At 39.5% G+C, this 27,424-nt stretch overlaps 1 protein-coding gene across 4 annotated transcripts in view; it reads right to left on the reverse strand.

The window, feature by feature from the left end:
* Window positions 1-27,424, reverse strand: part of PDE1C (phosphodiesterase 1C) — a 651,334-nt gene that overhangs the window by 11,561 nt on the left and 612,349 nt on the right. For 3 of the 4 annotated variants that reach the window (XM_003788560.2, XM_023512469.1, XM_003788562.2), the window contains one exon: window positions 11,868-11,936. In XM_003788560.2, coding sequence (XP_003788608.1) covers window positions 11,868-11,936 — 69 coding nt within the window. Of the gene's footprint in view, window positions 1-11,867; window positions 11,937-26,963; window positions 27,021-27,424 lie in introns of those variants that run through there. The other variant, XM_003788561.3, reaches the window with a different exon arrangement.

Below are 27,424 nucleotides of genomic sequence, written 5' to 3' on the forward strand. Positions count from 1 at the left end.
GCTTTGATTCACAAATGGCCAATTATCAAAAATGTGCATCTGTGGAAAATACATGTATATATTTCCATTCAGCTGCCTGAGGGAACCCCTTTGCTAAAACAAGCACCTTTCTATGCAAAGCAAAACTGTCTAGCCCACATTCTAAACCACCCATGCAATGTAAAAACATGGGGCTTCATTCAGTCACTTCCAGTAACGCTCAACTGCAAGTATAGAGAACACTGGACATCATGATGGGAAATGTGGCTTAGACAACCAACCAGGATGGGAGGAGTTCCAGTCCCTGGGTTCCCATCTTGATGTCATTAGGAAAATGTCAAGGGCACTTGTAAGTCTTAAGACTCTTGGCATTCATTATGTCGAGCCATAATAATCATCTGAGTCACTTTCATTAAAAGCCATCCCTGAAGTGCTGATTCCCTGGACATCTAGGTACCTCTTTGTGCTTTATCTTATAGATAATTCAATCCCAACTTACACCTTGCTGAGACAGGGACAGAGAGTTTGTACACTTGCATCCCCAGAACTTAATCAGTGCTGACAACAGCGGGTGCTAAGACATAACCAATGAGCGAATAAACTACCTCACGCTCAGTAATCTTCATAAACCTCCCATAAATCAGTCACTTGGAATAGACACCAGCTGGCAGAGGCAACTGGGCTCTACAGAACTTACTATTTGTCCCTCACTTTAGCAGTGTCTTGACACCTACATTTGTTTTCTCATATTTGCTTAAGAAGAACTCAGCGAGTTCCTTTCCCCTCCAGTTTCAAGTCTGAGTCCTAAACAACTCTTTGTCTCATACAAATGCTCAAATCTTGGCTCATATCTACAGGTCTCACACACCATGAAGAGGCACTGAGGCATAGTTTCAAGCCCTCCTCCCCTTCACAGATAGGTGAGAGGGAAGGAATGATTAACCACGGCTGAAAAAATCACCTCTTTTCTTATTCAAACAATGGTTGCCTATCAAATGCCCTGTGACCTCATGATTTAATGCTGAGGATATAAAAATAGAATAAAAAAGACCTCCCTCAAGGAGATGACCATCTTTAATTGAGTTCTTTGTTTTTGTTCTGTTAGCCCAGGCACGCACAAAGTTCATGATTCATATTATTTCAACTGAAGAAACATATGTTGGAGGTTACACAAGCTGAGTCTTTTGCTTGATTTTTCGCATCAATATGTGCGTTTTTCCACTTGTGTATGTGAAGTTGGGAAATGCCAGGCAAAGTCTGTCCACTTCAGGCTAACAGGGACCAATTTCAGAAGCCTGTAAGAATAAATTTCTTCAGAATTATAAAGTTCCAAAGTGTTAAATCGAAGCATAGCAACAGGCCTTGACCCAGTCCCAGTGATGACTGGCATCCTTCAAACAGATCTCGAAGTACAGGGCAGTTGCAGAGACAACACTTGTTCAAGTTTTCACTTAAAAAATAGTGCAGGGTCCCTCCACACCCCAACAATGTGCTTAAAACTGGCATGTGGAGAATTGATCTAATCCTGACAGAATACATATGTGAAAGAAAAGTTACGCATGGACTATTTAGCTTCGGTCTTTATCCCCTGCCAATCAATCTCAGAGAAAAAACACCACACACTTGCCACCTGCTAATTTGGGACAATCTATTTATCTGTTGTGCCTCAGTTTCCCAATCTGTGAAATGGAGATAATAGTACCTTCCTTAAAGGATTGTTGCGGGGATTGAAAGAGATAACACATTGTCCCTGATATTTATGGGTGTGCAATGCATATCAAAAATATCTTTTGTTAAAAACCTGTATTAGGGATATCAGAGATCATAATTTTTTAAGTTAATTACTTAACATATAACATGTATAATACTTTGTTTTGGTAAAAGAAACATAACCTTCCTAAAATGTCTTCAGACCTCAGAGCTGGTCAGGTCTCTCCCAAGGAATCTTCTGCATGGACGTTTTATCCGTAGTCCCCTAAAACAGGACACACAACAATGTCATTCCAAGCCAGTAGACATCTAAACACACAAACTCTACAGCAGGCAGCAGAGTTTAGAAGCAGAGCAGCACCTACTGCCAAGACTACTGTGGAAGCCAGCATCTGCACAGGGAGGGGCTCTCAGCAGTCTGCGTCCAAGGTGACTACAATACTGTACCTTTCTCTTCAGGGATCACTCAGGAGAGCGATCTGACTGAGATGCCCTGGGGAATCTGCTCAGAAGTAAGTCATTGGTTAGTCACAGCCATTAGCAGTTGTGACTGTTAGTGGTGATGAAGCTCTGTGACTGTCAGTGGTGGTGAAGCTCTGGGCCATTCCTTCGGTGTGAGCCAACACGTCCCCAGTTCTCCATCACTGATGGCCCACCTATGGAGCTTGAGTGCGTTCACAAATCCCATGGAGCAATAGGCAAAGTTGGCTCTAGAATAAAATGGCTGCAAGTGCTATTACTTTACCAGGCAAGAGTCATTTTGCTGTGGATATGCAAAGAATCAAGGTGAAGTTCCTAGAGCAATTTTCTGATGCTGGAGCTCCAGGGTGTCCCCTGAGATAACTTCAGAAACCACATAAGCAGTTCTTTAATGAAGTGGTTGTTGGTGGTTTCTGGATTGAGGCATGTTACTTATAGAACTTGCTAAATACCTAAATCCTCATACCCCAACATCCATCTCATCTAACAGGTTATAAAGAAAAACCATTAAATTTCTTGGAAACATAAGTAAGATCATGCTTACATGAATGAAACCAAATGGAAAGGATTTACAAAACAGCCACAGACTTTAACCAAAAATTCTTAAATGTAAAATATTTTAAGCATACAGGAAAGCAAACCTAGTGTATGGCAAAAGTTTTTTCTTTTCTTTTCTTTTTTTTTTTAAAGCTGTGTATAGCAAAAGCAGAATAGAACTGGGTTTTATTTTGTTTATCCAATCAGATAATCTCTATACTTTAAACACAAGTTTAAGCAATTACTGTTATGCCTGATATTGTTGGACTTATTTCTATTATTTAATTTCATTTTGTCTTTATTCTTTATTTGTTGCTTCTTAGTCTTCCCTTCTGCCTTCTATTAAGTTGATGTATTTTCTGTATTCTTTTTATGGCTCATTTATTGATTTAGATGCCTGCCTCAGTCAGCTTAAGATGCTATAAAAAGTACCATGACTGACTTATAAAAAACTGAAATTTATTTCTTATGGTTCTAGAGACTGGAAGTTCAAGACTAAGCAGCCCACCAAGTTGGGTTCTGGTGAGGGTCCTTGTCCTCTGCCAGGTTGGAGACTGTTGACCTCTGATGGCCTCATGCGGTAAAAAGAGACTGAGCCAACTCTCTGGGATCTCTATAAGGTCACTAACTCCATTCCTGAGGGCTCCACCCTCCTGACCTGACTACCTCTCAAAGGTTCTACCTCCAAACAGCATCATACTGGGGATTAGATTTTAATGTATAAATTGGGGGGGGGCATAAAAATAAAAATTCAGTTCATAATAATGCTATAAGTTATATTTCAATTATTATTTTTTTTGAGCTGTCACCCTGGGTACAGTGCTGTGGCATCACAGCTCACAGCAACCTCCAACGCTTGGGCTTAAGAGATTCTCTTGCCTCAGCCTCCCAAGCAGCTGGGACTACAGGCATCCAACACAACACCTGGCTATTTTTTTGGTTGTAATTGTCACTGTTGCTCAGCAGACCTGGGCCAGGTTCGAACCTGGCACCTTAGGTGTATGTGGCCGGCGGCCTTGCTGACTGAGCTATGAGCACCCCCCCCAATATTTCAATGATTTTACTGTTGATACTTTGTGTTAAAAAGCTAAAAAATTACTAAATTCTCCCCAAAGACAAGATAGATCTTAGCACTCCTTAATTCCATATAGAAAAATTCCTCCTTCAATCTATAGTTTATCTTAACTATTTTAAAATAAAAATTGGATATTATTTTATGCTCAAACAACTGACACAAACTTATCAACATGTTCTATTTACTTGTGTGCTTATTATTAATTTTTGTGTCTCACAGCTTCCTTTCGGGTTCTTTTTTCTTCTTTTGAAGTATTCCCCCTAATAATTCTTTTAGTGTGGGTCTGTGAGTGGTAAATTATGTCATTGTATACCTGAAGACATTTTTACTTTGCCTTCAGTCATGTTTAATAATTTAGCTATTTTAACAATTACATGTGATTTTATTTCCTCTCAGCACATGAAAGATTTATCTTCTTTGTCTTCTGGTACCTACTGTTGCCAGTCAGTACAAATCTTGCTGTCAGATGATTGTCTATTGATTACTTTCAACTTCCCTGAACATACCAGCTGCTCATAGCTTTAAGATTTTCTCATCCTATATAATTTTGGGCAACCTCACACAACATCTTTAGGTACGCATTTGTTTTTGTTTAGTTTGGCAATGGAGATGCTTTTTCCATCTAAGAATTTGAGTCTTTCTTTACTTCTGGGAAATTACCACATATTTGTTGAAATATTGTTTTTTCATCACTCTCTCCATTATCCTACAAGAACTCCCAAGAGATGTATTTTAGAACCATTTACTGTTTTCCAAGGTCTTTAATTTTTTTTTATTGAGATACAATTCATAAATCATAAAATTCACCCTTTTGAAACGTACAGTTCAGTGGTTATTACTCTATGTACAATATTTTACAAAAATCACCATCATCTAATTCCATCCCTAAAATAGGAAAATCACTCACACCCCTGAAAATCATTCTCCCTTCTCCTATCCCCATCTTCTAACCACAACTAATCTACTTTCTGTCTGTATACATATTAGCCTATACTGAATATTTTATATAAGTGCAATAATACGTGGGTCAGTATGAAAGTTTTGAGGTACACAAAAATCAAGAAATGTAAAATCTTCACAGATGGAAACAGGAAAAGTCCTCCCAATAATACCCATATACTGAGCAAGTTGAAATTTGCACAGGTGAATCTGAAAGGACACCATCGACTATGTTTCTTGGAAGTAAAATAATGGAACATAACACAACCTGTCTGAAAACTTTTGTAGTTACCTACTATAACACATGGCTGTTTTGTATCTGACTTCTTTCATTTAGGAAATGTTTTCAAGGTTCATCCATGTTATAGTATGTATCAGTACTTCATTTGAGTCACACTGTGATTAACATGAGAAACTGCCAGACTGTGTTTTAAAGTGGCTATACCATTCTACATGCCCACAATGTTCTGATTTCATCACTTCTTTGTTATTATCACCAACCCTTGTTATTGTTCGTCTTTCTTTATTCTAAGCATCACAGTACCTATGAAGTGGTGTATCATTGTGGGTTTGATTTGCATTTCCCTAATGAATGATGTTGAGTATCTTTTTATGTGCTGTGTGCTATCTGTATATTTTCTGTAAAGAAATGTGTTTTCAAATCCTTTGCCACTTTTTTTTTAATTGGGTTATTTGTCTTTTTATTAATGAGTTATAAGAATTCTTTACATATTTTGGATATTAAACCCTCATCAGATATATAATTTATAAATATTTTCTCCCATTCTGTGGATTATTTTTTCACTTTCCTCATAATGTCTTTGAAGTAAAAACACAAATTTTAATTTTAATGAATTCCAGCCAGCAATGGTGGCTCACACCAGCAATCTCAGCACAGTGGGAGACCAAGGCATGTAGATTGCCAGACCTTAGGAGTTTGAGACCAGCCTGAGCAAGAGCAAGACCCCATCTCCACTAAAAATAGAAAAACCAGCTGGGCGTTGTGGCAGACACCTGTAGTCACAGTTATGTGGGAGGCTGAGACAAGAGGATTGCTTGTGTCTAAGACTTTGAGGTTGCTGGGAGTTTTAATGTCACAGCACTCTAACTAGGGTGACAGAGTGAAACTCTGTCTCAAAAATTTAAAAAAAAAAAAAAAGAAGTCCAATTATCTATATTTTCTTTGGCTGCTTGTACATTAAGTGTTATATCTAAGAAACCCCAGGCAAATCCAAGATCATGAAGGTGTATCCCTATGTTTTCTTCAAAGGGTTTTATGGTTTATGATTTTTCATCTTTGATAAGGTTCCCTCTCTCTCTGCTGTAGTTGGTGTAAAGTCCTCAAGACTGTCTTCAACCATTAATTCTCTTCTCCACTGTGTTCTACCTTGAATTATCCCAGCAACTGAATATTTTCTTCTTTTTTAAAATTTCAGTGACTATGTGTTTCTTTTTTGAATTTCATATTGTGAATTACTTCTTTTGTATATCTCTGTTGTTGTTTCTGTACAATTTTATGTTATTGTTTTTAATGATTATTCCTTCATTTGGCTCCATGAGTATCCCAATAATATTTCAAAGTATTTGAAAGCCTGCACCAAAAATTAACTCCATCCAGAAGAAATCTGTATTCCAGTTGCTGATTTTAGTGTAGACTCTGCTACTGGCACTGACTCTTCTTCCACCCTGTACCTCTGCCCCTTGCATTGTAACCTGCAGCACTCCTCCCTATGGCAAGCCACCCTTCCTTGCTTTTTGACTTTGTCTTTGGCTGAACCATTTTTCATAGTAACTGTGCCGTTTTACATCCTCACTATAAATATTCCAGGATTCCAATTTTTCCACATCCTCACCAATGCTTCTTATGTTCTGGGCTTTTTATTTGTTTGTTTGTTTTAGAGTAGCTATCCTAATAGGTGTGAAGTGGTGTCTCATTGTGGTTTTGATGTTCATTTCCCTAATGGTAGTGATGCTTGTGTGCTTATTGGCCATTTGGAAATATTCTCTGGAGTAATATCTACTGCAGTCCTTTGGCCATTTTTGAATTGGGTTTTTTGTTGTTGTTGCTATTGAGTTGCCAGAGTTCTTTATGTCTTTATATATTCTCAATATTAACCTATCATCAGATATATAATTTTGCAAATACAGGTATTTTCTCACATTCTGTGATTTGGTTTTTCACTCTGTTGATAGAGTCCTTTGATGTGCAACTATTTTTCATTTCAATGAAGTCCAAATTAAACACTGCTTTTCTTGTTGCCTGTGGAATTTTGGTTAATTTTAAATAGAAAATATAGTAGGACCTCCACAGTTGACCACTTCCCTTCTTTAACCACCTCCTTAAGTTGACCTAATATTCATAGACCAGACATACACCATAGCACCATATGCACTCAATGGAAGTTCCTTGTGTTGACCACCTCCATGATGGACCAGTTTGTTACAGTCCCACGAACAGTCAACTCACAGAGGTCCTACTGTACTTTATCTATCCTTGCGTGTATTTAGAACAAAGGAGTGTGTGCCAAACAATGAACTTACTTGGCCAGCTTGACTAGAATTCACAACAATTGTTTTCATCTTATAATGACTGAATTGGATTCATTACAGCTAATTAATTTGATTAAACTGGATCTAGCCATATAGATGGTGTTGAAGAAAATATATAAACCTTAAATTCCCAACTATGTTCATTCACTGGCTATATAATCAAAGGATTTTAAAATCTTTTTAAATAAAATCTATTTATTGGTGGTAATTCAGAAGAATTGTTTCCTCTATAGTTTTGATGTCCTTAGGTGGAACTGTGAGCAGGAGCTAACCAGGTTTGTGGAGGGAGCCCTCAAGGCATTTGAATCAGAGGAAGATATTCTGAGATGTTCCTGAGGTTGGAAGGGAAAGTAGAGGACTAGACATTGTTGTGAGTTAGGGGAGTACATCTGCTAGTCAAAACATGGCTAATTATATCTGGCGTTTTGAGAACTACCCACTCCTCCCCACAGACTTTAGAGGAGATCAGAATTCAGAACATAAGACTCCCACTTTGGAACCAGTGTAGACTGCCCATCTAGATCACAGACAAGGTGGCTGTCATGCTGAGTCAGAGGCCTTGAGACCTGGCAGAGCAAGTGGGACCCAGGACCACTTTGCACATTGTTTTTGTTTGTTTTTTTAGAGACAGAGTCTAACTCTGTCACCCTTGGTAGAGTGGCATGGCATCACAGCTCATAGCAACCCTCAGCTCTTGGACTTAGGCAATTCTCTTGCCTCAGCCTCCTGAGTAGCTGGGACTACAGGTGCCTGCCGTAACAACTGGCTATTTTTTGTTGCAGTTTGGCCAGGGCCAGGTTCAAACTCACCACCTCAGTATATGGGGCCAGTGTCCTACTCACTGACCCACAGGTGCCCCGCCCTACTCTGCACATTCTTGTAGATGATGAACAGATGACCTCAGAGTTCCACCTGACCCAGAAGTGTCATGGCCTTGCAAGGAACACACATAACCACTTCACACTTAAATATGCACGTGTTCTTTGAGTCAGTAATCCCTCCCATAGGAATCTATCCTGAATCCACACTTACAAACTCAGAAGATTTATGTACAGGCTTGGAAGCTTACTTATCAGAATAAAAGCTCATAAATGCCAAATTAACAATAAATATATAAATAAATTGTGGTATAATTATAGGAATGTTAGTCAATCACTGAATCTTGGTTTAAAGCTGTTTTTCTCCTAATGTTCAGTAGTCCTAAGAGTATAATAACCAACCAGAAGAGATAAGATGCAAGGGGCTTCCAAGTAGTACAGAGCTGGGCAGCCCCTGTGGCTCAAAGGAGTAGGGTGCTGGCCCCATATGCTGGAGATGGCGAGTTCAAACCCAGCCCTGGCCAAAATCTGCAAAAAAAAAAACAATACAGAGCCAGGTCTACTCAGTACTAAAAACTAAGTTAGTATAGCTGAAGCAAATCTAAACTTTAAAATGAGACTTTTTTTCTGAGGATGGTTCCTATCTACAAGTCATAATTTAAATGGGAGAGTGCTCAGACACACCCATATACCCAGCTAAAAAACATCCTTGAGTACCTGATATGGCCTATCACCTCAGCAGTACTGGAATATGACAGTCCCCATCATGGACTTGTCAACGGGTAAAGGGACTTATAAACAAATCATTGTAATGTAATATTATTTCCATATAGATTATTTGGAGAGAATTGGACAGAGTGATGAGTCAAGAAAAGAAAAGGGTAAAGAGGGTCCCAGATAGTCACAGAGGCAAGAAAATTTGAAGGGTACTCAGTGGACCCTCAGCCTAGTGGTTGGACTAGAATAGCGGAGCTGTAGAAATGGAAGTTGTAAAAGCAAGTAAGTAAGAGATTATATTTCATGTACTCTAAGATGCCACTAATGGTGAACTATTATATCATATGCTACAAAGAAAAAAATGTTGCTAATTAAATTATCACACACCATTGATTGCAAAACATCTCAATTTTAAAGAAGTTAGAATGCAAGGCAATGTGCTTCTTAGTATGGATGAAATAAGATTTTCCAAAAAGAAGAAATGTAAATTACGAATTAACATTAGAAAATAGTTTTTTTAAAGATAAATTCAAACCAAATATGGATATGGATATCATTTTTAACTGTATAAAATAATAAATGTTGGGTGGTGCCTGTGGCTCAAAAGAGTAGGGCACTGGCCCCATATACCGGCCCTCGGAGGTGGGAGCTTCAAACCCAGCCCCGGCCAAAAACTGCCAAAAAAAAAAAGTGAAAATAATAAACGTTGTTGTGCTTTTAGGCCAGTGGTTCTCAACCCGTGGGTCATGACCCATAGGAACTGTATTAAAGGGTTGTGGCATTAGCAAGGTTGAGAACCACTGTTTTAGACTATAATTGGATATATAGCAAGAGACAACTAAGATAGTGGTGCGCATTACTTCCACTCACATTCCATGGGCAAACATTCACCTCAACCACATATGACCAAGAGAGTATAAGAAATGTAATCTAACCATATACTCAGTAAGAAAGGGAGAATAGCTATTGGTAGATAGCTAGCATTATCTGCAAAACACATTCTAATATCTGGATATTGTCTGACTTGTGCCTCATTTCCTCCATATATTACAGAAAAGGAAGCCCAAATTCTAGTGACAACTAGCCCTTTCTCCCACAGCTCACTTGTGTCGAATGCCCGCACTGGAACCAAAGAATAGAGGTTAGGAAAGAGGATGAAAGTCTCCTAGTATGATGGCCATTATGGTACACAACTAAATGGAGAAAGCAGTTCTCAGAAGATATGTGTAGAGGGGTACTAAGTAGGCAAGTCCATGGACGTGTAAGTCATTGTTCAATAATACCTGTAGAATGAACGAATAAATAAATTGTTTTTCCCTACAAAGGAAGGTCTGTAGCATAAAACTTTTAATGGACATGAGATAGATCTTCATGTCTTGACCTAAAAAGAAGTCTAGACACAGTGCTAGACTGTTGAATGATAAACACAGATTATAGAATAGTCTCTATAAAATGCCTCTACTTAGAATCCCAAACAAGTGAATATTAATTAACATATTTTCATGAGAATGTCTTAAACATGTACTTCAAACCGTTAACAGTGGTTGCTTCTGAGGACATTCATTTTCTCTTTATACGTTTTTTGTCATTGTTTGAATTTTTACTGTCTATTTTACATACATTGTGTTATTTAAATTGTTTACAATAAATAAGCATTTCTTTTATAGGACTATGTAGTAACAAAAGACCAAAAAGCAATAAAAATAAATATACCTTGGGAAAAAAAACTTTCTCTCTAAAATGCATTTTTTCTTATCAAATTAGTAAAGTATTAAAAATGATGCTCAGCATTAGCAAGGGATAGTGAAACAGACAACTCCATGCCAAAAGCATCAATTAATACTACCTTTCTGGAAACCACTTTGACAATAATGCATCAAGAACATAAATATGTTTGTATTCTTTGAGCCAGTAATCCCATCTGCAGAATCTATCCTGAATCCATACTTACAACCTCAGAATAAGATTTATGTACAGGCCTGGAAGGTTACTTATCAGAATAAAAATGTAAGCTACAGAAATGCCAAATTATCAATAAATATACAAATATATATTGGCAAAGTCACAGAAATGTTAATCAATCACTGAAATATTTGATAAATTATTTAATTACATAGAGATAATCTCATAATGTCAATGCAAAATTTTAAAGGGAGGAAACAAAACTTCACTTAAAGTATAATTCAAATCTAGGATAAAAGTGTTTAATAAACACTGGGAGGAGAGGTAACCTTGGCTAACTCTGTGGGGTAGCTCTACTGGCAACATTTTTTCTTCTTTTAATTTTTATTATTTTTCAATTTCTTTGCAATGACTATATTTACCTTTTATACCCTTTCTTTCTCCCAAAACAGATGTGTTTTTCCAAGTCCTACTTATGTAAATTAAACCGCAGGAGACAACGCAAGCCTATGCCTGAAGACAGAATGCCCAGTAGCTTCCCTTTATATTACATGGTGATTCTACATGATCATACGAATACTGAACATTTTCTAGTACCTGTTAGATGGGCTCCAATTAAGGTCAGACAGGACTTCTGTATTTCTCAATAGTGTAGATTACTATGAACATCCAGTACGTATCCATACTGTGCTAGATTTATAAGCATTACTTCTAATCCTTATCATCACCCAGACAGATGAGAAAATAGAAGTTCCAAGTAGCTGAAGTACAATATGTGAGGTCACACACTCTGAACATGGCAAAGCTGGGATTTGAACCCAGGTCCCTCTCTCACCAAGGACTCATACTCCATCCTTGCACCATCTGCCTCTGAAAGGCAGATACTGCTATAGTCCGTCCAGATGAACTTCAAGGATGAGCTAGATTCTACTATTTCCATCGGTGAGTGGGAGAGATTGTGAAACAATTGTGAAAATATTATGTCTGTTCCTGGAGGGACCTCGCAAACGTGGGTGACAGAGACAACACTCTGACAATGTGGAGTAGAGTGGCTACAGACAGAGTCAGGTTCTCAGTTTATCAACTGCTAAACTCAGCTACCGAGAGACCAGTCCTTTCCATTGCCACTGGTCACTAACAGCACAATGCTGTTTACCCACCTGGTAAGGTCAGACGACTCGTCGAGCTAGTGCTTGGGGCAGGTGAGCCATGAGAATGTCGCTTAGTGCCTGTAAAGAAGGAAAAGAGGATAAGGACAAATAGGATGTGGACAGACCTGTTGGACAGGTAAATGTTCATCTGGAATGCTATCTAATGTTGGTCTGAAAACAACATAGAGAAGAAGGTTGGGTGAGACTGTGGAGCAGCACATACTCTGTGGTCCAGAAAAAGCAGGGGTGAGCACAGCCTTACCTCTGTGGGAGCAACTGTGCCATTTGCCCTGGTTGTCAGGTTGATACTTTGGGATCAATGCACTGAGCAGGCTGCCCTCTGGATCACCAGGGAAGGTTTCTAAACATGCAGTTGTCTGGGCACCACTCCCACAGAACTACCACAGTCCACCACTGTATTTTTCAAGACCCCCAGATGATTCTAATGTATATCCAGGGCAGAGAACTACCAGCTGAGGAAAGGAAAGTTCTAGATTTAAGACTTGGGGAATCAGGGATTGTCCCTACAGCCTCTACTCTACTTGAACTCAAGCAATTAACTGGATCTCTGAAGGTAAGGTCTTCACCCAAAAAGATAAGGAAAATAATGATCAATGTTATGTTCTGGTGAGGATTAAAGGAACCAAAGAACAGTGGATGGGAGACTGCACGAATGCTAGGTTATTGGGATCTCGGAGCGTCCCAGCAGCTGGCAACAGGATTTTCTTGGCTTTTTCATGTAAACAGTTTATTGGGTCATCACGAGAGAATGAAAAGTCAAACCCCAGGGTGGGATAAGTAAGAAGAGAGCAGAACAAAGGAACAAAAGAAGGGCCGAGTTGTTCTGCAAAGGAAACTTTACATTTTATGTTTATACATATGTGTATATATATATATATGTCTGTGTGTGAGTGTGTATGCATATATACGTACACTTACACATAAAAATATAGAGACACATAAACATACGTGCACACCTATTTTACATTTTAACATAAATATTTATTCGTTGATTCAATCATTTTGCCATCTAGATTGGGAAGAAAGAGGCCTGCAAGCCAGATCCCAGCAACAAGGGATCTGCCAGTCTGAGTTGGCAGAAATGCAGAGAGAGTTCTCAAGTAGAAGATGTACATGCGCCAATGTCAAGTTCTTCTGTTAGGAGTCCCCACAGCCTCCTGCACTTTCAGTAGAAATATGTTATAGGCAGAGGCCTGATGTGACTGGAATTTGTGTTAATTGACAAAATGTTCTCTATCATCATGGCATGGTAAAGATAGTGAGGGGAGCTACAGACTGGTCAGCACTGAGGAAGCAGAAGCCCAGGGCTGGAGAGGAGGAAGAGCAAGCTTCCCTAGCCCAGAAGACCTGGTGAGAAATGGAGAAATACACTTCAGATGATGTTTGAGGTCCTTTCATTTTATTTATTTATTTATATTTGAGACAAAGTCTCACTTTGCCATGGTTTCATCATAGCTCGCAGCAACCTCAAACACTTGGGCCTGAGCATCTGTCATGAGGCCTGGCTAGTTTTCCTAATTTTAATAGAGAAGAGGGTCTTGCTCTTTCTCAGGCTGGTCTTGAAATCCTGAACTAAAGAAATCCCAGAGTTAGGATTACAGGGATGAGCCACCACACCTGGCCCCCTTTCATTTTAATTTTAAAGAACAGGGTACCAACCCTGACATTCTGTGTTACTATTAACTATTCTTATTTCTTCCAGCAGTTGTGTTCATAGTAGTAGTAAAAATATAAAGTCAATCTGAACACCTCAGACCTGCAAAACCTGCTAATTTGCATGAGGTGAAAGACACTATATCTGCCACATCTTCATTTCTCTATTTTCCAGGTTTTACAGATACCCTGCATTTCAGAGTTGGTGGAAAACTTAGAGGACTCACATGGGCTGTGACTGTGCTTCAGAGTCCCTTGAGGTGATTTTCATAAATATGGCTTCTAGGTTCTTTCTTGGACCCTACAGCAGAACCTCCAGAAAATGGAGCCAGAAACTTTCACTTTAACAGCTTCACTGGGTAAGTCTAATGATCATTTGTCTAATGAGGTATTGGATTTGAGGGATGAAAAATTTACCCACAGTGATAATAAAAGAGGATACCTGGGAAAAGTAAGGTCTGAGAGAACAAAAGACTTCTCAAAGGAGCTCCAGGGACACACCTGCAAAGTCTTCCCCATGGTGACTCAGCTCTTAGGAATTTGTAGAATCTTAACTCCCTGGGACCTTGAAATAACACTTGCTTCCACACTGTAAAAGCCTTCCCTAGCTTGATTCAAACTGGCCAATGAGAAGGGTATCCATGGACAAGGAACCCCTGGGTGGAGATAAAAGGGAAAGAATAGAGCCAGTTGGGGAGCTCAGCCATTTTGGACTTTCATCTCCTATGGCTTTGCCAGATGAAATAAAGCCCTTCCTTTTTAAAACACAGATGTTCCAGTGTTCTTTTCTCCCCAGTGGGCCTTGTTTTACTGCAACAATACTACAGGTCAGCGCCAAAGCTGCCTCATTGCACAACCCCAACAGATGCCATTCACGTTGTATCCTACAAAGACCACGGTGAGTCTTGAGTGTGCAAGCAGTAGGCCCTGACTGGGACCACTACCAGGGTACATTTGTGCCTCTGACCTTGCCATCCAGAGATGTTCTGCTCCATCAGAAACACTTCTGTTTTCCACCTGTGTCTACAATGGGGGTCTCAATGACTCATGTTTATTCCTCCACTCACAAGGCTTCTTACTTGTCTCATTGAACCTTTGGACCAGACAGAGTTTCTCAACAGCAGCACTGTGACACTTAGGCTGCACTGTTCTCCATTGTGAGGGCTGCCCTGTACCCTGCGGAATGTTTAGCAGCATCTCTGGCCTCTCCCTATTAGACATCAGTAACACCTCTCAGCTGTAAAGATAAAAAAGGTCCTCCAGACAGTGGCACATATCCTCTGGGGGTAAAAGTACCTTTGGCTGAGAACCACTATTTTAATATAGAGACAGGACTTTATATATATATACATATATATATATATATATTTTTTTTTTTTTTGAGATAAAGTCTCACTATGTCGCCCTTGGTAGAGTACCGTGGCATTACAGCTCACAGCAACCTTAAACTTGGCATAAGTGATTTTCTTGCCTCAGCCTCCCAAGCAGCTGTGACCACAGGCACCTGCCACAATGCCTGGCTATATTTTTATTGTATTTGTCACTGTCGCTTAGCAGGCCCGGGCCGGGTTTGAACCTGCCAGCCCCAATATATGTGGCTGGCACCCTAACCACTGAGCTACGGGTGCCAAGCCAAGACTTAGATTTTTAATTCAGAGCTGTGACTGACAATATGGTTGCTTGGTCATTAGCTGCAGTCACTTCCACACGTCAAGCAGTTACTAGGCCCTGGCACCATTATTATCTAGGAAGGATGAAATGTGGACTTGTTGTCTCTTCTGATCTCGACATTCTGACAATAAAATTAGTCCCATTATACAGGATTTAGAGACAAAGGAAGTTTAAGTAATTTGTGGAAAGTTACTGAGTACGTGTCGTGGGACAAAATTTAAACCAAGATCCTTCAAAGTCAAAACTAGAGAAACTTTCCCCCATAATTGTTCCTGCTTCTTGGTCAACCCATTATTTAGGTTCTCTTCTAGTATAGACTTCCATCATTCACCTATGGGTAAGAAAAACCTGAGACAATTATCTTAACAAAAAGGAAAATCAAAACCAGATTCCCAGGCCTGACCAAGCCCTAAGAGCCAGCACTTCCAGAAGGGACACCTGGGGACTTTATTTCACAAACTGCCCCAGGTGATTCCTATCCTTAGGCAAGTTTGAAAAACCTTGTGGGATAGAAATTTTCTTCTTGTCTAACTAGTAGAATATACTAATGCACTTTGCTTCACTCACGTGAAATTCAAAGACCAAATTTAATGTTGCCTACACAAAAACTTGAAAGACTGCAAAGCACTCAACAACTATAAGCTTTCAAGCTCATTATCTGTAGAAACAGTCTCTATTGCCAACTTATTCCATGGAAATGTTTAGTGCAAGTTTTTTTTCTTTTTTTTAATAAATCAACTGTCATTTTTCAAGAGCCTGAAGCTTGATGGCTTTTCCTAGAGGCAGCTTTTCATCCCCTTGGTGTCTTCTTTGCAGACACTGAGTGAGATGGGGATCTGGGGGGATGGGCAGTGAAGAAGCAGAACTGTAGGCTTGGTGCCCGTAGCACAGTGGTTACCGCACCTGCCACACACACCCAGGCTGGTGGATTCAAATCCAGCCCGGGCCAACTAAGAAAAACAACAATGACAACTGCAACAAAAAAATAGCTGGGAATTGTGGCAAGTGCCTGTAGTCCCAGGACTACTTGAGAGGCTGAGACAAGAGAATCACATAAGCTCAAGAGTTAGCAGTTGCTATGAGCTATAAGGCCATGGCACACTACCCAGGGTAATATAGTAAGACTCTGCCTCAAAAAAAAAAGAAGAAGCAGAACTATAAGCTCTTCCAGAATTGCTGTTTTGTCTGCATATTTGATGAAATGCCCAATATATCAGGAAAGGGGTGAAACCATCTCACCTCTCATAATCATGAATCATAAATAGGTAGCAGGGAGGGACTTGTAAACTAAGTTTGTTCATGATTTCTCCAGACCTCTGGGCAGTACCTCAGACCACTGGGGGTGGTGAGATTCTGACTCGGCCTTCCACTGGCTCCCTCCTGGATCACTGAAATCATTTTTTCCTCTGCAGCTACCAAATTACCTATCACATTACTGAAAGTTCCACTCATGGGAATATATCCAGCTCATCCAAGTTTCATTTTCTAAAACTTTTTACCCTCCTTTGCTTCCTCCCACTTCCAGGGAAAAAAGCATCAGAAACTGAGTTGAAAAATCCAGGTCCAGATCTCACTCCTAACCTACACTGTGCTCCTCTGCAGGCCTTGGGACAAGCTGACACATTCCTGGCTCTTGGATTTTTTGCAAACTGCCCACAGTTTGTAATCCTGGCTACATATCTGTATCAACTGGGAGATTTTTATTAAAAAACGATGGCTTCACCTGGGCCCTTCACCCCGAGATGCTGTCTAGTTGATCTGCAGTAGGACCTGGGCACAGGCATTGTTTAAAGTTCCCTGATCTTCCCTGATCTGCAGCCAGGAAGTGAGAAGCGCTGCCTTCAGGGAATACCCAGAGAAGATGTTTCTATTCCGCTGTAGGGGCAAGCTGTCTTTCTTCTGAAAACTGGTGTGCTTTATCTTGTGGAGAATGTGAACCTTGTAAATGGTTTCTTTCCATTTTTATTTAGGCTTCCTGAAGCTCAGATCCAGTTTGTGACTCACTGCTGGGAACCATGGAGGCCTATTTGGCTTGGATGTCTGTATCCTGATTATTAGACTATTTACCCGGGTTTGCTCTTTCTAAACTAGCTCAACTTTATTCTCCTTATTTTATTCTCCTTTCTTAGTATTAAAAATCCCAACAATGTATTGCATTTACGTGATTTTAGAATTCTTAAATGTTATACATGAGGCAGTTGAAATAAAAACAAATGAACAAGTGACTACCTCAGCCCTGCCATTGCTGAGTTTCATTTTCTTCCTCTGTAAAATTTAGAAAACAGTAGTTTCAGGGCATAATTGTAAGGGTCAAGTCGGAGTACACATGTGAAAGTTCTTAGCAAACAGTGAAGCGCAAGATAACGTTTATTATTGTTTAGTTTATATTTAAAAGGAAGAAAAGTAGGGGTCTGTGCGTACGTGTGTGTTTGTATAAAAGAGCTAATGTGTCATCTGTGGGAAATAAGCACTTGAAGGTCAGGAATTACATTGTCCTTGACCCATGGCATGTGGCTGTTTAAAGAGTAAACAACCCAATCAGTCAGCTTGGGGCAGAAATGTCACCCCCACAGCCTATGTAACTGGAGGTATCTTTTGACAAATGAATAGCTTTCAGATATTTCAAATTAATGTCCCTGGTTGGTTCAGCGAAAGGGCAATGAATCCAATTCATCAAGAGTCTGGAGAAGAGGACAGTGATGGAAATGACAACCAAGGCTGTCCACCTTGGGGTAAACACACACCTAAGACTCAGAACGCCATGAAGTTAGTGATACACACAGGGATTTGTGGCTTAACTTCAAACAAAAAATTTCCCTGCTGCAAAATGGGCCAGGGTTAGCCTGGCCAAGCCCACACCTGCTGGGGAAAGGGTGATTTAAGAGCCCTGGAGACCAAACACTATCGTTATTAATGGCCTGACAATAGCAACGTTATTATAATATAATACAACCAGATCCCATGGGGAAGATCCCATGCTGAAAGACTGAGGCAGGAAAGTTTCTGTCAACATATTGGGCATTTTTAATCTCTTTGTTTTGGCATATTGTAAATGACTGCCTTTCTGAAATCCACAAACCTCTGATCATTATTGCCAAGCATATCTGCCAACATCTGCTTCATGTCCCATCTGGGCTGTGGAACAGGGCAACCAGCTGTTGCCTGAGGCCTCAGAACAAATTGACACTTTTTGCTCCTTCACAGCCTTCAAGAAAAAGCATCAAGAGAAGTCCAAGTTCTGCTTCGGCTTGTCTGGAGGGCTTCAATCCACTTGCACTACCCCGAGTTGTCTTCCAGTAGTATATAATTAGACCTGCATATTCAGAGCATTTAGCAGTATTTTTTCTCCCCCATCAATATACTGGGCTTGCTCTTGTGTGACTTGATTATATCTTTTCATCACAAAGGACAGAGATCAAAAACACAAGATCTATTCAGACATGTAACACTGTATGCTATTTAAATATGGTTTTTTAAATATTTGAATCTGCTTTGAATTTGAATTGGGCCTGTGAATGAGAAGTCCTCCCAAATGTTTACAACCTTTGACCCAGTAATTGTACATCTAGAAATATATCCAGTGGAGATATTCAGAAATGTGACAAAGCTTTACATACAAAGAGCTCTGTTGTTATGCTATTTGCAACAGCAAAAAAATAAAATAAAAGCAAATAACTTAATTGCCCATCAGCAGAGGGGAGGTAGTTAAGTAAACTGTGCCCAAGCCACAGAATGAAATGTTATGTTGGTGTTGAAATTATATTAATGAAGAATTTTTTAAAAACAGGCAAATGCTTATGATCCAATGTTATGTGAACAAAGGATAATGTGGAATGATGCTGTACAGTCTTAATGGTGTAAACATACATGGCATAAGAAAACCCAGTAATGTATTGACAGTGATTAATTGTTGGATGGGGTATTAAAATGATTTTAAGTTTCTTATTATACCTCTCGATTTTTCTAAATTGAGTAAGTTATGTTTTTGCTTTAAAAAAAATAAGTCCGAGTCAATGAATGGCAAGCACTGCCACTTTGGAGGATCGTCACAGCCCCATTTATCAGAATGGCAATTCTGTGGAGCTGGAGGAGGGTGTGGCATTTGTGTAATGTGCATTGCCACCAGTAGGGGGTGCCTTCTCAAGAGCCTGATTGAAGGAGTCAGGTTAGGTGCCACACAGGATGAAAACTGCTTGTATCCCCACCAATGAGGACAGATGGTCCCTTTACATCGACTTGATTTACAATTTTTTGACTGTATGATGGTATAAAGGGGATATGCACTCGGTAGAAACTGTACACAACCATTCTGTTTTACACTTTTGGTACTGAATTCAGTATAGAATTCAGTAAATTACATGAGATATTCAATGCTTGATTATAAAATAGGCTTTGTGTTAGATAATTTTGCCCAACTCTAGGCTAGTGTACATGTTCTGAGAACATTTAAGGCAGGCGAGGTTAAGCTATGGTCTTTAGCAGGTTAGGTATATTAAATGCAATTTTGCAATTCCAGCCTACTACACCTTCTTTTCTTTTCTTTTTTTTTTTATTTAGACAGAGTCTCACTCTGTTGCCCTGGGTAGAGTGCTATAGTGTCATAGCTCACAGCAACCTCCAACTCCTGGACTCGAGCAATCTTCTTGCCTCAGTTTTTCTATCTTTAGTTGAGATGGGGTCATGCTCTTGCTCAGGCTGGTCTTAAACTCCTGAGCTTAATTGATCTACCCACCTCAGCCTCCCAGAGTTACAGGATTACATGTGTGAGCCACCAAGCCCAGCTGACTATACCTTATTTTCAAATTGTTTGTGTTTATCAGGATGTCACCCCTGTCATAAGTTGAGGGGTATCTGTATTCCCTAGTTAGACTCCTTGCTTTCATAGCTAAAGAGGAAAATATGGCTGAATGTAGTCCTTTAAAGAGAAGGAAAAAGAGGAAAGTTTAGAATTCAAAAGCTAGCATTTCAGGGCTGTAAAACCATATCTTCGTACCTTGAAGAAAATTAAACATACGGAAGCCAGCCTAATACTATGAATGCTGATATTTCTTATGCCTCTGACAAGCTTCTAATATCCCATCTACCTCATCTCTTATTATCAAAAAATATTATATGAAATGTGACAGAGTCATACACTATGTCTTTGTGTACACGCAAAGGCACTTGGTACCTGGGTATTAATTATGTGGCATTTGAGGGAATACAAAAGAGACAGAGGACTGAGTCAATTTGGGCAGCCCTATAACTGGGATAGAATGGGGTCAACAATGAAAATCAACAAAAGAAAGAATAAACAGCCTTTTCATTTTCAAGTTCCAATTAAGATGTTAACTCATTGTTTTTATTTGGTAATCAGAAGAACATACAAGTACTTATGCATTACTAGATGCCAGAGGAAAGATCATACATTGAAGGACTGTCAGGCTGATCTGTGCAATAAAGATTTACAATAAACACATCTTTAGGATTTTGAGAGCAGTTTAGTATACTCTGTTCTACACAACATCCATGAGATTTCATTTTGCATTTGGGGATACGGTGTTACGGCATTAGGTTATTTTAGTGCAAAGGGGACATGGTGTTATGGCAATAGGTTATTTTAGTACAAAGCAGCATCACAGGCAGCAGAAGACGCTTCCTTAGAATGGATGACTATTCTCTTGCCCTCTGATGTCCAAATGCAGACTGCAACTGCATTTTATCTGCCAGGAGCATATTTCATATCCAAAGTACATATTATCACTACCGTGAAATAAAAAGTCCATTTAGCATCGCCCCTTTGGGAAAAGCATTCTCCGTACATACCCCCAAATCCCTTCCTTATGCCTCCAAAGAACTGTAATGATCTGGGTTAAGGTTTGGGGTCTTGGCTCCTTCTTTTGAATCTTACTAAATGTTCTGTATAGTAATCCAAACGTTTCCCATGATTCCAGCTGAACAACATCAACATCTAAAGCTGCTGAGGAAATGAGCTATATTTTCCATTCACACATGGCCAGCACCCTTAGTAGAAAAGAGTCTATAGACCCATGGTCAGGCCAGGCCAGACCAGCCTACAGAGAAAAACTCTGTAGAGCAAAAATGGAGATGATCGTAACATTGTATTACCCTGGAAGCCTCAGGCAATTGATCTCCCCACAGGCTTTCCTTTCTCAAGATTCCTTTCCACAATCTATTTTCTCCTCCTTATCTGCCCCTGCCCCACCTTTGACACCCAACACTTCCCCACATGCACTACCCTGGAACCATGTGCTTTTGGTTTTCCCATTATGCTATGTTGAAAATGATGCAAGCAGAATGGGTCACCTGGACAGAGGCAAAAGAAGAAATTTGTAGAAATGTAGAAAAATGGGAGAAGAAAAGAAGGGAAAGGCAAAGGAAAGGATATGAGAGAAGGAGAATGCTTACAGTAGATGGGGGAGACTCTGGTTGTACAGTGGGCACCAGAGCTGATAAAAACCTAACCAAGCTCTACAAATGAAAATAGCGAATATATTAAAAAATTTTTACAGTGTATAAAATTGTATAAAAATATCATCAAAGCAAGAAAAAAAGAATATGTATATAGTTCTATCTCTAGAATCAGTGGCTAGACAATACCCAGGGCTGTAGGTTTTTACTATAAATCTATGTCTATAGATATGTGACTATGTTTCTGTACCACTCCACATGTACCCGCTCAAAGACAAGGAAAGTAGTACACACATCCATACCCAAGGTAGACTGCGACAGAGAAGCAAAGATTATATATACGAGGATGTGCCTCCAGGGAAATCTAAAATCTATCCCATAGCTTTTGGGTTTTACTGGGCTTTATTTTAAATGAGATGCCTTAAATCATACTCTGACTGAGAAATGCCTCTGCAGGTTTAGAAATCAGCACCCATGAAGAATACACAGGTGAGGTTCCTGCATCATGGCTGAGAGGATGGGTTGCAGAATTTGGCGTGGGACAGCCAGCATTTACCCCCAGGCTGGCGAGTTCTCCCCAGTGGAGACTGAACGGTTGTGCCCTAAATGAGCTGCCAGGACCCACTCTCTACTCCCTGCTTCTCCTGGCTCAGAAGATGGTAACTTAGGCTGTGTCCAAGTGCCCTTAGTGAAGCCAGTGTCGATTTACTTTGGCTTCCAAATAGAAACCAGAATAGATGTGAATTCATCTCAACTATGACTTTCAATGTTTTCCAGAAAAATGACTGAGGTGAAAACAATCGGGAATTCATAATGTTTAAGTTCGCCCTCTGTGCATCCTTCAGTTCGGGCTTCCTACTGCCTACCTCCCCTCCTTGTATAAGGTAAAAACAAGAAGTTCTTTCAATGAAGTAATTCTTGCTTATTACAGACTTTCCTGGAAGAGCACCCAGTCTTTTACAAATGTTCATTGAAAACCCGCAGAGGCCTACTTTCCGTTTTTCTAACCTCCCTGAACGCATGTTGATATAGCAGGTAGGCTCTGTCTGTTGTAGATAAGATGACTCTGCTGCCATTCTAATTCTAGTGTCACCTCAGTGTCCATCTGTGCCTTTGAAGAGAGAAAACCTTAAGAACTAAAATCTGGCCTTGGTAAATAGTATCTTTCTTGATTCCCAGAGGGATATTTCATAGGAATATTGTCACTGCTCATTACAATTTTTTTTAATACATTCATTTGCTAAGTGATGATGAGGCCTTTAATCATCATAGATTATGGTTGATAAATGATGAGTGTTACTTTCTATTTATTCATGAAGAAGATCCAATATAACACCATCATCGCAACATGACAGTCTGTAGTGTGCTATTTTGCCACAGTGTAGTGCTATCCTGACAGATTATTGGTGGAGCAGAACTATGCAATGATTCCTCCTATTACACGTACAGAATTTCCTTTTTGCTCTAAGAGAGTCCATTTTGGATTTTATAAATTTCAACTTATATTCTACTGGTGTAGCATATAAATCGGTATCATCATTCCTTCTGGAAAAGCATTCTCAGATAAATCCTGTTTTGTAGTTTTGGGTTTTTGGTTTTTCTCTTAAATCAAAATACCAAGGAGAGATTTTTTTTCCTTGGTTCTGACAATGCCCTTCAAATTACCTGCAATTTTCCATCTCTTATGATAAGCTACTTGTGTGAGTAGGATACATCAGCATATACTGAGAAGAGAAGGCCTTAGCAATGTGTTGAATAAATTTTCAGAGAAATCTCAATTTTGTTTGCATTCGTAAGAGGGTAGTAGAATGCAGTCTGACAATTCTTCATGTGCTCCCTGACCACTGACTGTGCACTAGGATCTGCAGTGGGGCCAGGACTGCACCTCCTGTGGGGTATGTGGGCATCTCAGAATCAGGACGACAAAGTTTCCAATTGCGAAAAACATGTTGTTTGAATTCCCTAAATTCCCTTTATTTGGGATAGAATACTGTATCTGTAGGCTTCCAATTTCAGTATCTTCTCTATTTCTCATTATGAGAAAAAGATTTTGTGCTTTATTTCCTGTGGTTAACCCCATGCTCCATAGGGAACATTACAAAGTAATTTCTGTCATATAAATCTCTGCTCATACATTAGAAAAGAATACAGGAAAATACATTACATATTCTATCTATCTATCATCTATCTATCTATCTATCATCTATCTATCTATAGAAACAGTAAGAAAAATGACAATAGAAAACCAGTATCCTTATTCCCAAAATATGGATAATAAAATTGGTCTCCATCTTTTTCACTCCTATCTCATACTGCTTGATAATGTTGCATTTTACTATTCACTTTTATATTTATAATGGCATGGATCCAGGTGGGAAGTATAACATAATGGCTGAGATTATGCACATGAGTGGAACACGTGTGCTAGGGTAGTCTTTGGGGTTCAGATGTTTAGATAACCTCTTATTGTTTAAGCACATCAGATCTATGATGGGATCCTATTAGATGTTTCCAGTAGTTTTTAAAAGCTCCAAAAATGAAATGAACAGTAGAAGAAAGGCAATTTGAATTTAATCGGTTAGATCTGAGTCTCTTGCCTGCTGCCATAAACTATTATATTAGGGCTCATAACCTAAGATTGGCATGAATAAAAATGTGGAACAAAGATCTCTGTAAGGATGGGTCATGATACCACCGAAATGTATCACATCAACCCAACCAGGATGACTCCATTTGTCACTTTCCACCCAGGGATGTGTACGATTTGTCAGTGGTGGGAACATGTCTACTACTGTCTATATGTACTGGTCAGTTCTTACTTCAGGCGTGTAAACCCTTATACAAAGTGTGTAAACCAGTGTGAGGTGCCATCATCTGTGCCATGGAACAATATTTATCCCATGTATTACATACTATTATAGAAAGTTGTTTCAAAAAATTGAAAGACCATAGAACATATTTCCAGCTAAAGCTTTGTAAATACTGCCCTTCCAGCCAATACCTACTTGGAATGATTATTTCAATGTTTTATTAGCTCTTATATCAATTTGCAACATAATAATATATTGTTTTATATTCTTCAAGTAGATGACTTTGCATTTTTACTCAATGTCCGTTCAAAACATTTTTTAAGGATTTAAAACGAAGAGTGCGTTACATGGAACTTTTGTTTTTTCTCTCACTGAGAGTTCTAGGTGAAGTTCTATACTGAATGAAATTCTCTTCCTATCATTTTTGGGCTGATTAAAGACTTAGAGCAAAGGAAAAACATTGCTATCTTTGTTGAAGACAGACGGCTACATTCCTGCTTCTTTTTCAAATATTGTTTGGTGCTGCTTATTCAATTATAAAATGGAAGCCGTAAACTTTCTGTTATATTTCACTAGCCAAAAATCTCCACATGCAAAAAATACAGATAGAAATGGGGCAAAAGGTCCAGGTTCAAACTAAGGTCAAGAACTGACATACACTCGATTGCATTTAATGTCTACACAAAATCACATCACCTCTGAGAACACACTTTGCAAACTAACGTCCCAGGGGCAGAAAGCAGCTCATCATTATGCTTTGTTCGACCAGCACACTATAAGATTCTGAGTTGGTTGCTGATATGTAAAAAATGAGAGGGGTTTGTATAAAATTCTAGGTATGTAAGACCCCATGCTTATGTAGCACAAATCCAGGAGCCGAACACTGTCCTCCCGTGTTGACAGGACCCCACCCATCTCACAGCCCCTCCTGCTCCTGCCGTCTCCCTGCTGCCGAGGCCCACTAAGAACTGCCATTTATCCCAGTAACTGTGATGTGACATGGCTTTTTTTATTTACTTGATGTGCTGCACCCCTGAAGTCATCTGAATTTGTGACCACATTATTGACTGTGATCACTGCTAGGACAGCAAAGAGGAAACATAAGTGTGATCTTGAGGCAAAAGGCAGAGCTGACAGAAGGAGCTTCTCAGACATCAGTGTGCTGCCTTCCACTCTGCACAACCAAGCTCTTCACACCTTTCTGTTGGGGAACATTTCAGTGAGGCAAGGGGCCTTGTAGACCACATGCGATCTCTCTTTTTCCTGTCCAAAGAAATACCACTTTTTGCCTTAGAAATGAAAGGGTTCTTAAATATCTATTTCTTGTGCTTTTTAATGTAGAAATTAAATCTGCGATGACGAATACACTTAAGCCGATTGCTGACCTCTCTTTCTTCCTGTTGCTAATCCCACTTTATCACCAGCATATTCATCCAATTTACTCTTGGGAAGGGCTCAGAGATTCGTTTGTGACTCACAACCACATTTTAAGAATCACATTTATCCAAATCATACCATTTAGACCCATAAAATCACACTTAACTTGGACCCCACTGGATCCCAGTTTTCATTTGGTTTGGGGGGCAGTATCATCGCTCTCTTCCCATGCTACATCTACTATTCTTATTTTTCATTTGTGCTATTAATCAGCTCCTACTTGATATTTTTAAAGACTTACTAAAATGCAAAGAATTATCTCACATATTTTCTCAATACTCATTCCCCTTAGCACTTTACTGCATAATAACAGGAGTGATAAAGTCAAACCACAGATATTCAAAAGGAGAGGACCAGCCAGTGGCAAAAGTTTCAGTGAGTACTTAGTGATGGGTGCTCCCTGGTGAAAACAATGGCGTTCCCACCTAAACAGTATGGTCATCAGCTGAAATAGTCAGGTTTCTATTAATGAATGCACAGATAAAATAAATTAAGCATCAAATAAAGAGTTATTCTTTAAAAATACAAACAATTTCATATTATACAAAGGGAGGGGGAAGCATAAGAACAATATTTAAGTCTGAATGGAAATTGGAGAAAACAAATGTTCCCAACTCGGGATAGGAAGCAGAGATTGGAAGCATCATCTCAGCCGTCACGAAGGCCAGCCTGGCTGTATCCACCATCTGCAGCCAGTGCAAAAATAATGGCATTTAAAGTAATGGCATTGACAGTAATAAAATGGCAATTACTGTGTGTATGGCTTTTCCAGGCCTCTCCCAGCACATCCAGGATGTCCTTTCTCATCAGGCCGGACAGGTGCTTTGAAAATCACATCATTACCAAAGGATTTTGAGGAAATCCTTTCATGTTTTGTTTCTATTTGTGCAAAAATCCCAAGTTGTTTTGTTGGCTCAGGGGAAAATCCCTCCGAGTTCTAATACCTCAAACCAACCCCCAAAGTGTCATCCCCTGGGAGGAGATGGAATGAGAGAAGGCCAAGTGTGGGGGGGCTTGTTTTTGAAAGTTGTACACCTTCTCCAGATATGGGTCTTTGTGGAAGAAGGAGAAGAAGGAGAGTGAAGAAGCTCAGCTAAAATGATGCAAGACATTGGCAGCCTCTTTTATTGTATATGAGGTCTTTTCTACTCTTCTGAATCTGAAAAAAAGAAAAAGAAAAAGAAAAGTGTCAATGCTGCCTTTCCCCCTCTCCACCCTCCAGGTCTGAGGAGAAGAAAGTCTGGGGGATGAAAATAGACAGGGGAGGGACCAATAAAACATTTCAATATTGGTCATCGTGATCTCCGTTGCCACATGATTCATTCTACACATAAGGGTAGATCTCAGTGAAGAACTTAAACACTAGTGCTTTTGAAACCTTAATGGTTGCTTTAAACTAGATTATCAAACATTTGGTTCATGCAATATAGATGTTTAGCCACCTTATTTTGAAATCAAGATGAGAGATCTGCCTCCAGATCTGGTCAATTTGCCTCAAGGGTTAGTGGGATTGGAAGAAATCTGATTCATCTAGTCCCAACCGTTTTCACACCAAAAGCAATG

This window comes from Otolemur garnettii, unplaced genomic scaffold (assembly GCF_000181295.1).
Source record: "Otolemur garnettii isolate 467f Iridium unplaced genomic scaffold, OtoGar3 scaffold00028, whole genome shotgun sequence".
NCBI classification, from domain to species: Eukaryota; Metazoa; Chordata; class Mammalia; order Primates; family Galagidae; genus Otolemur; species Otolemur garnettii.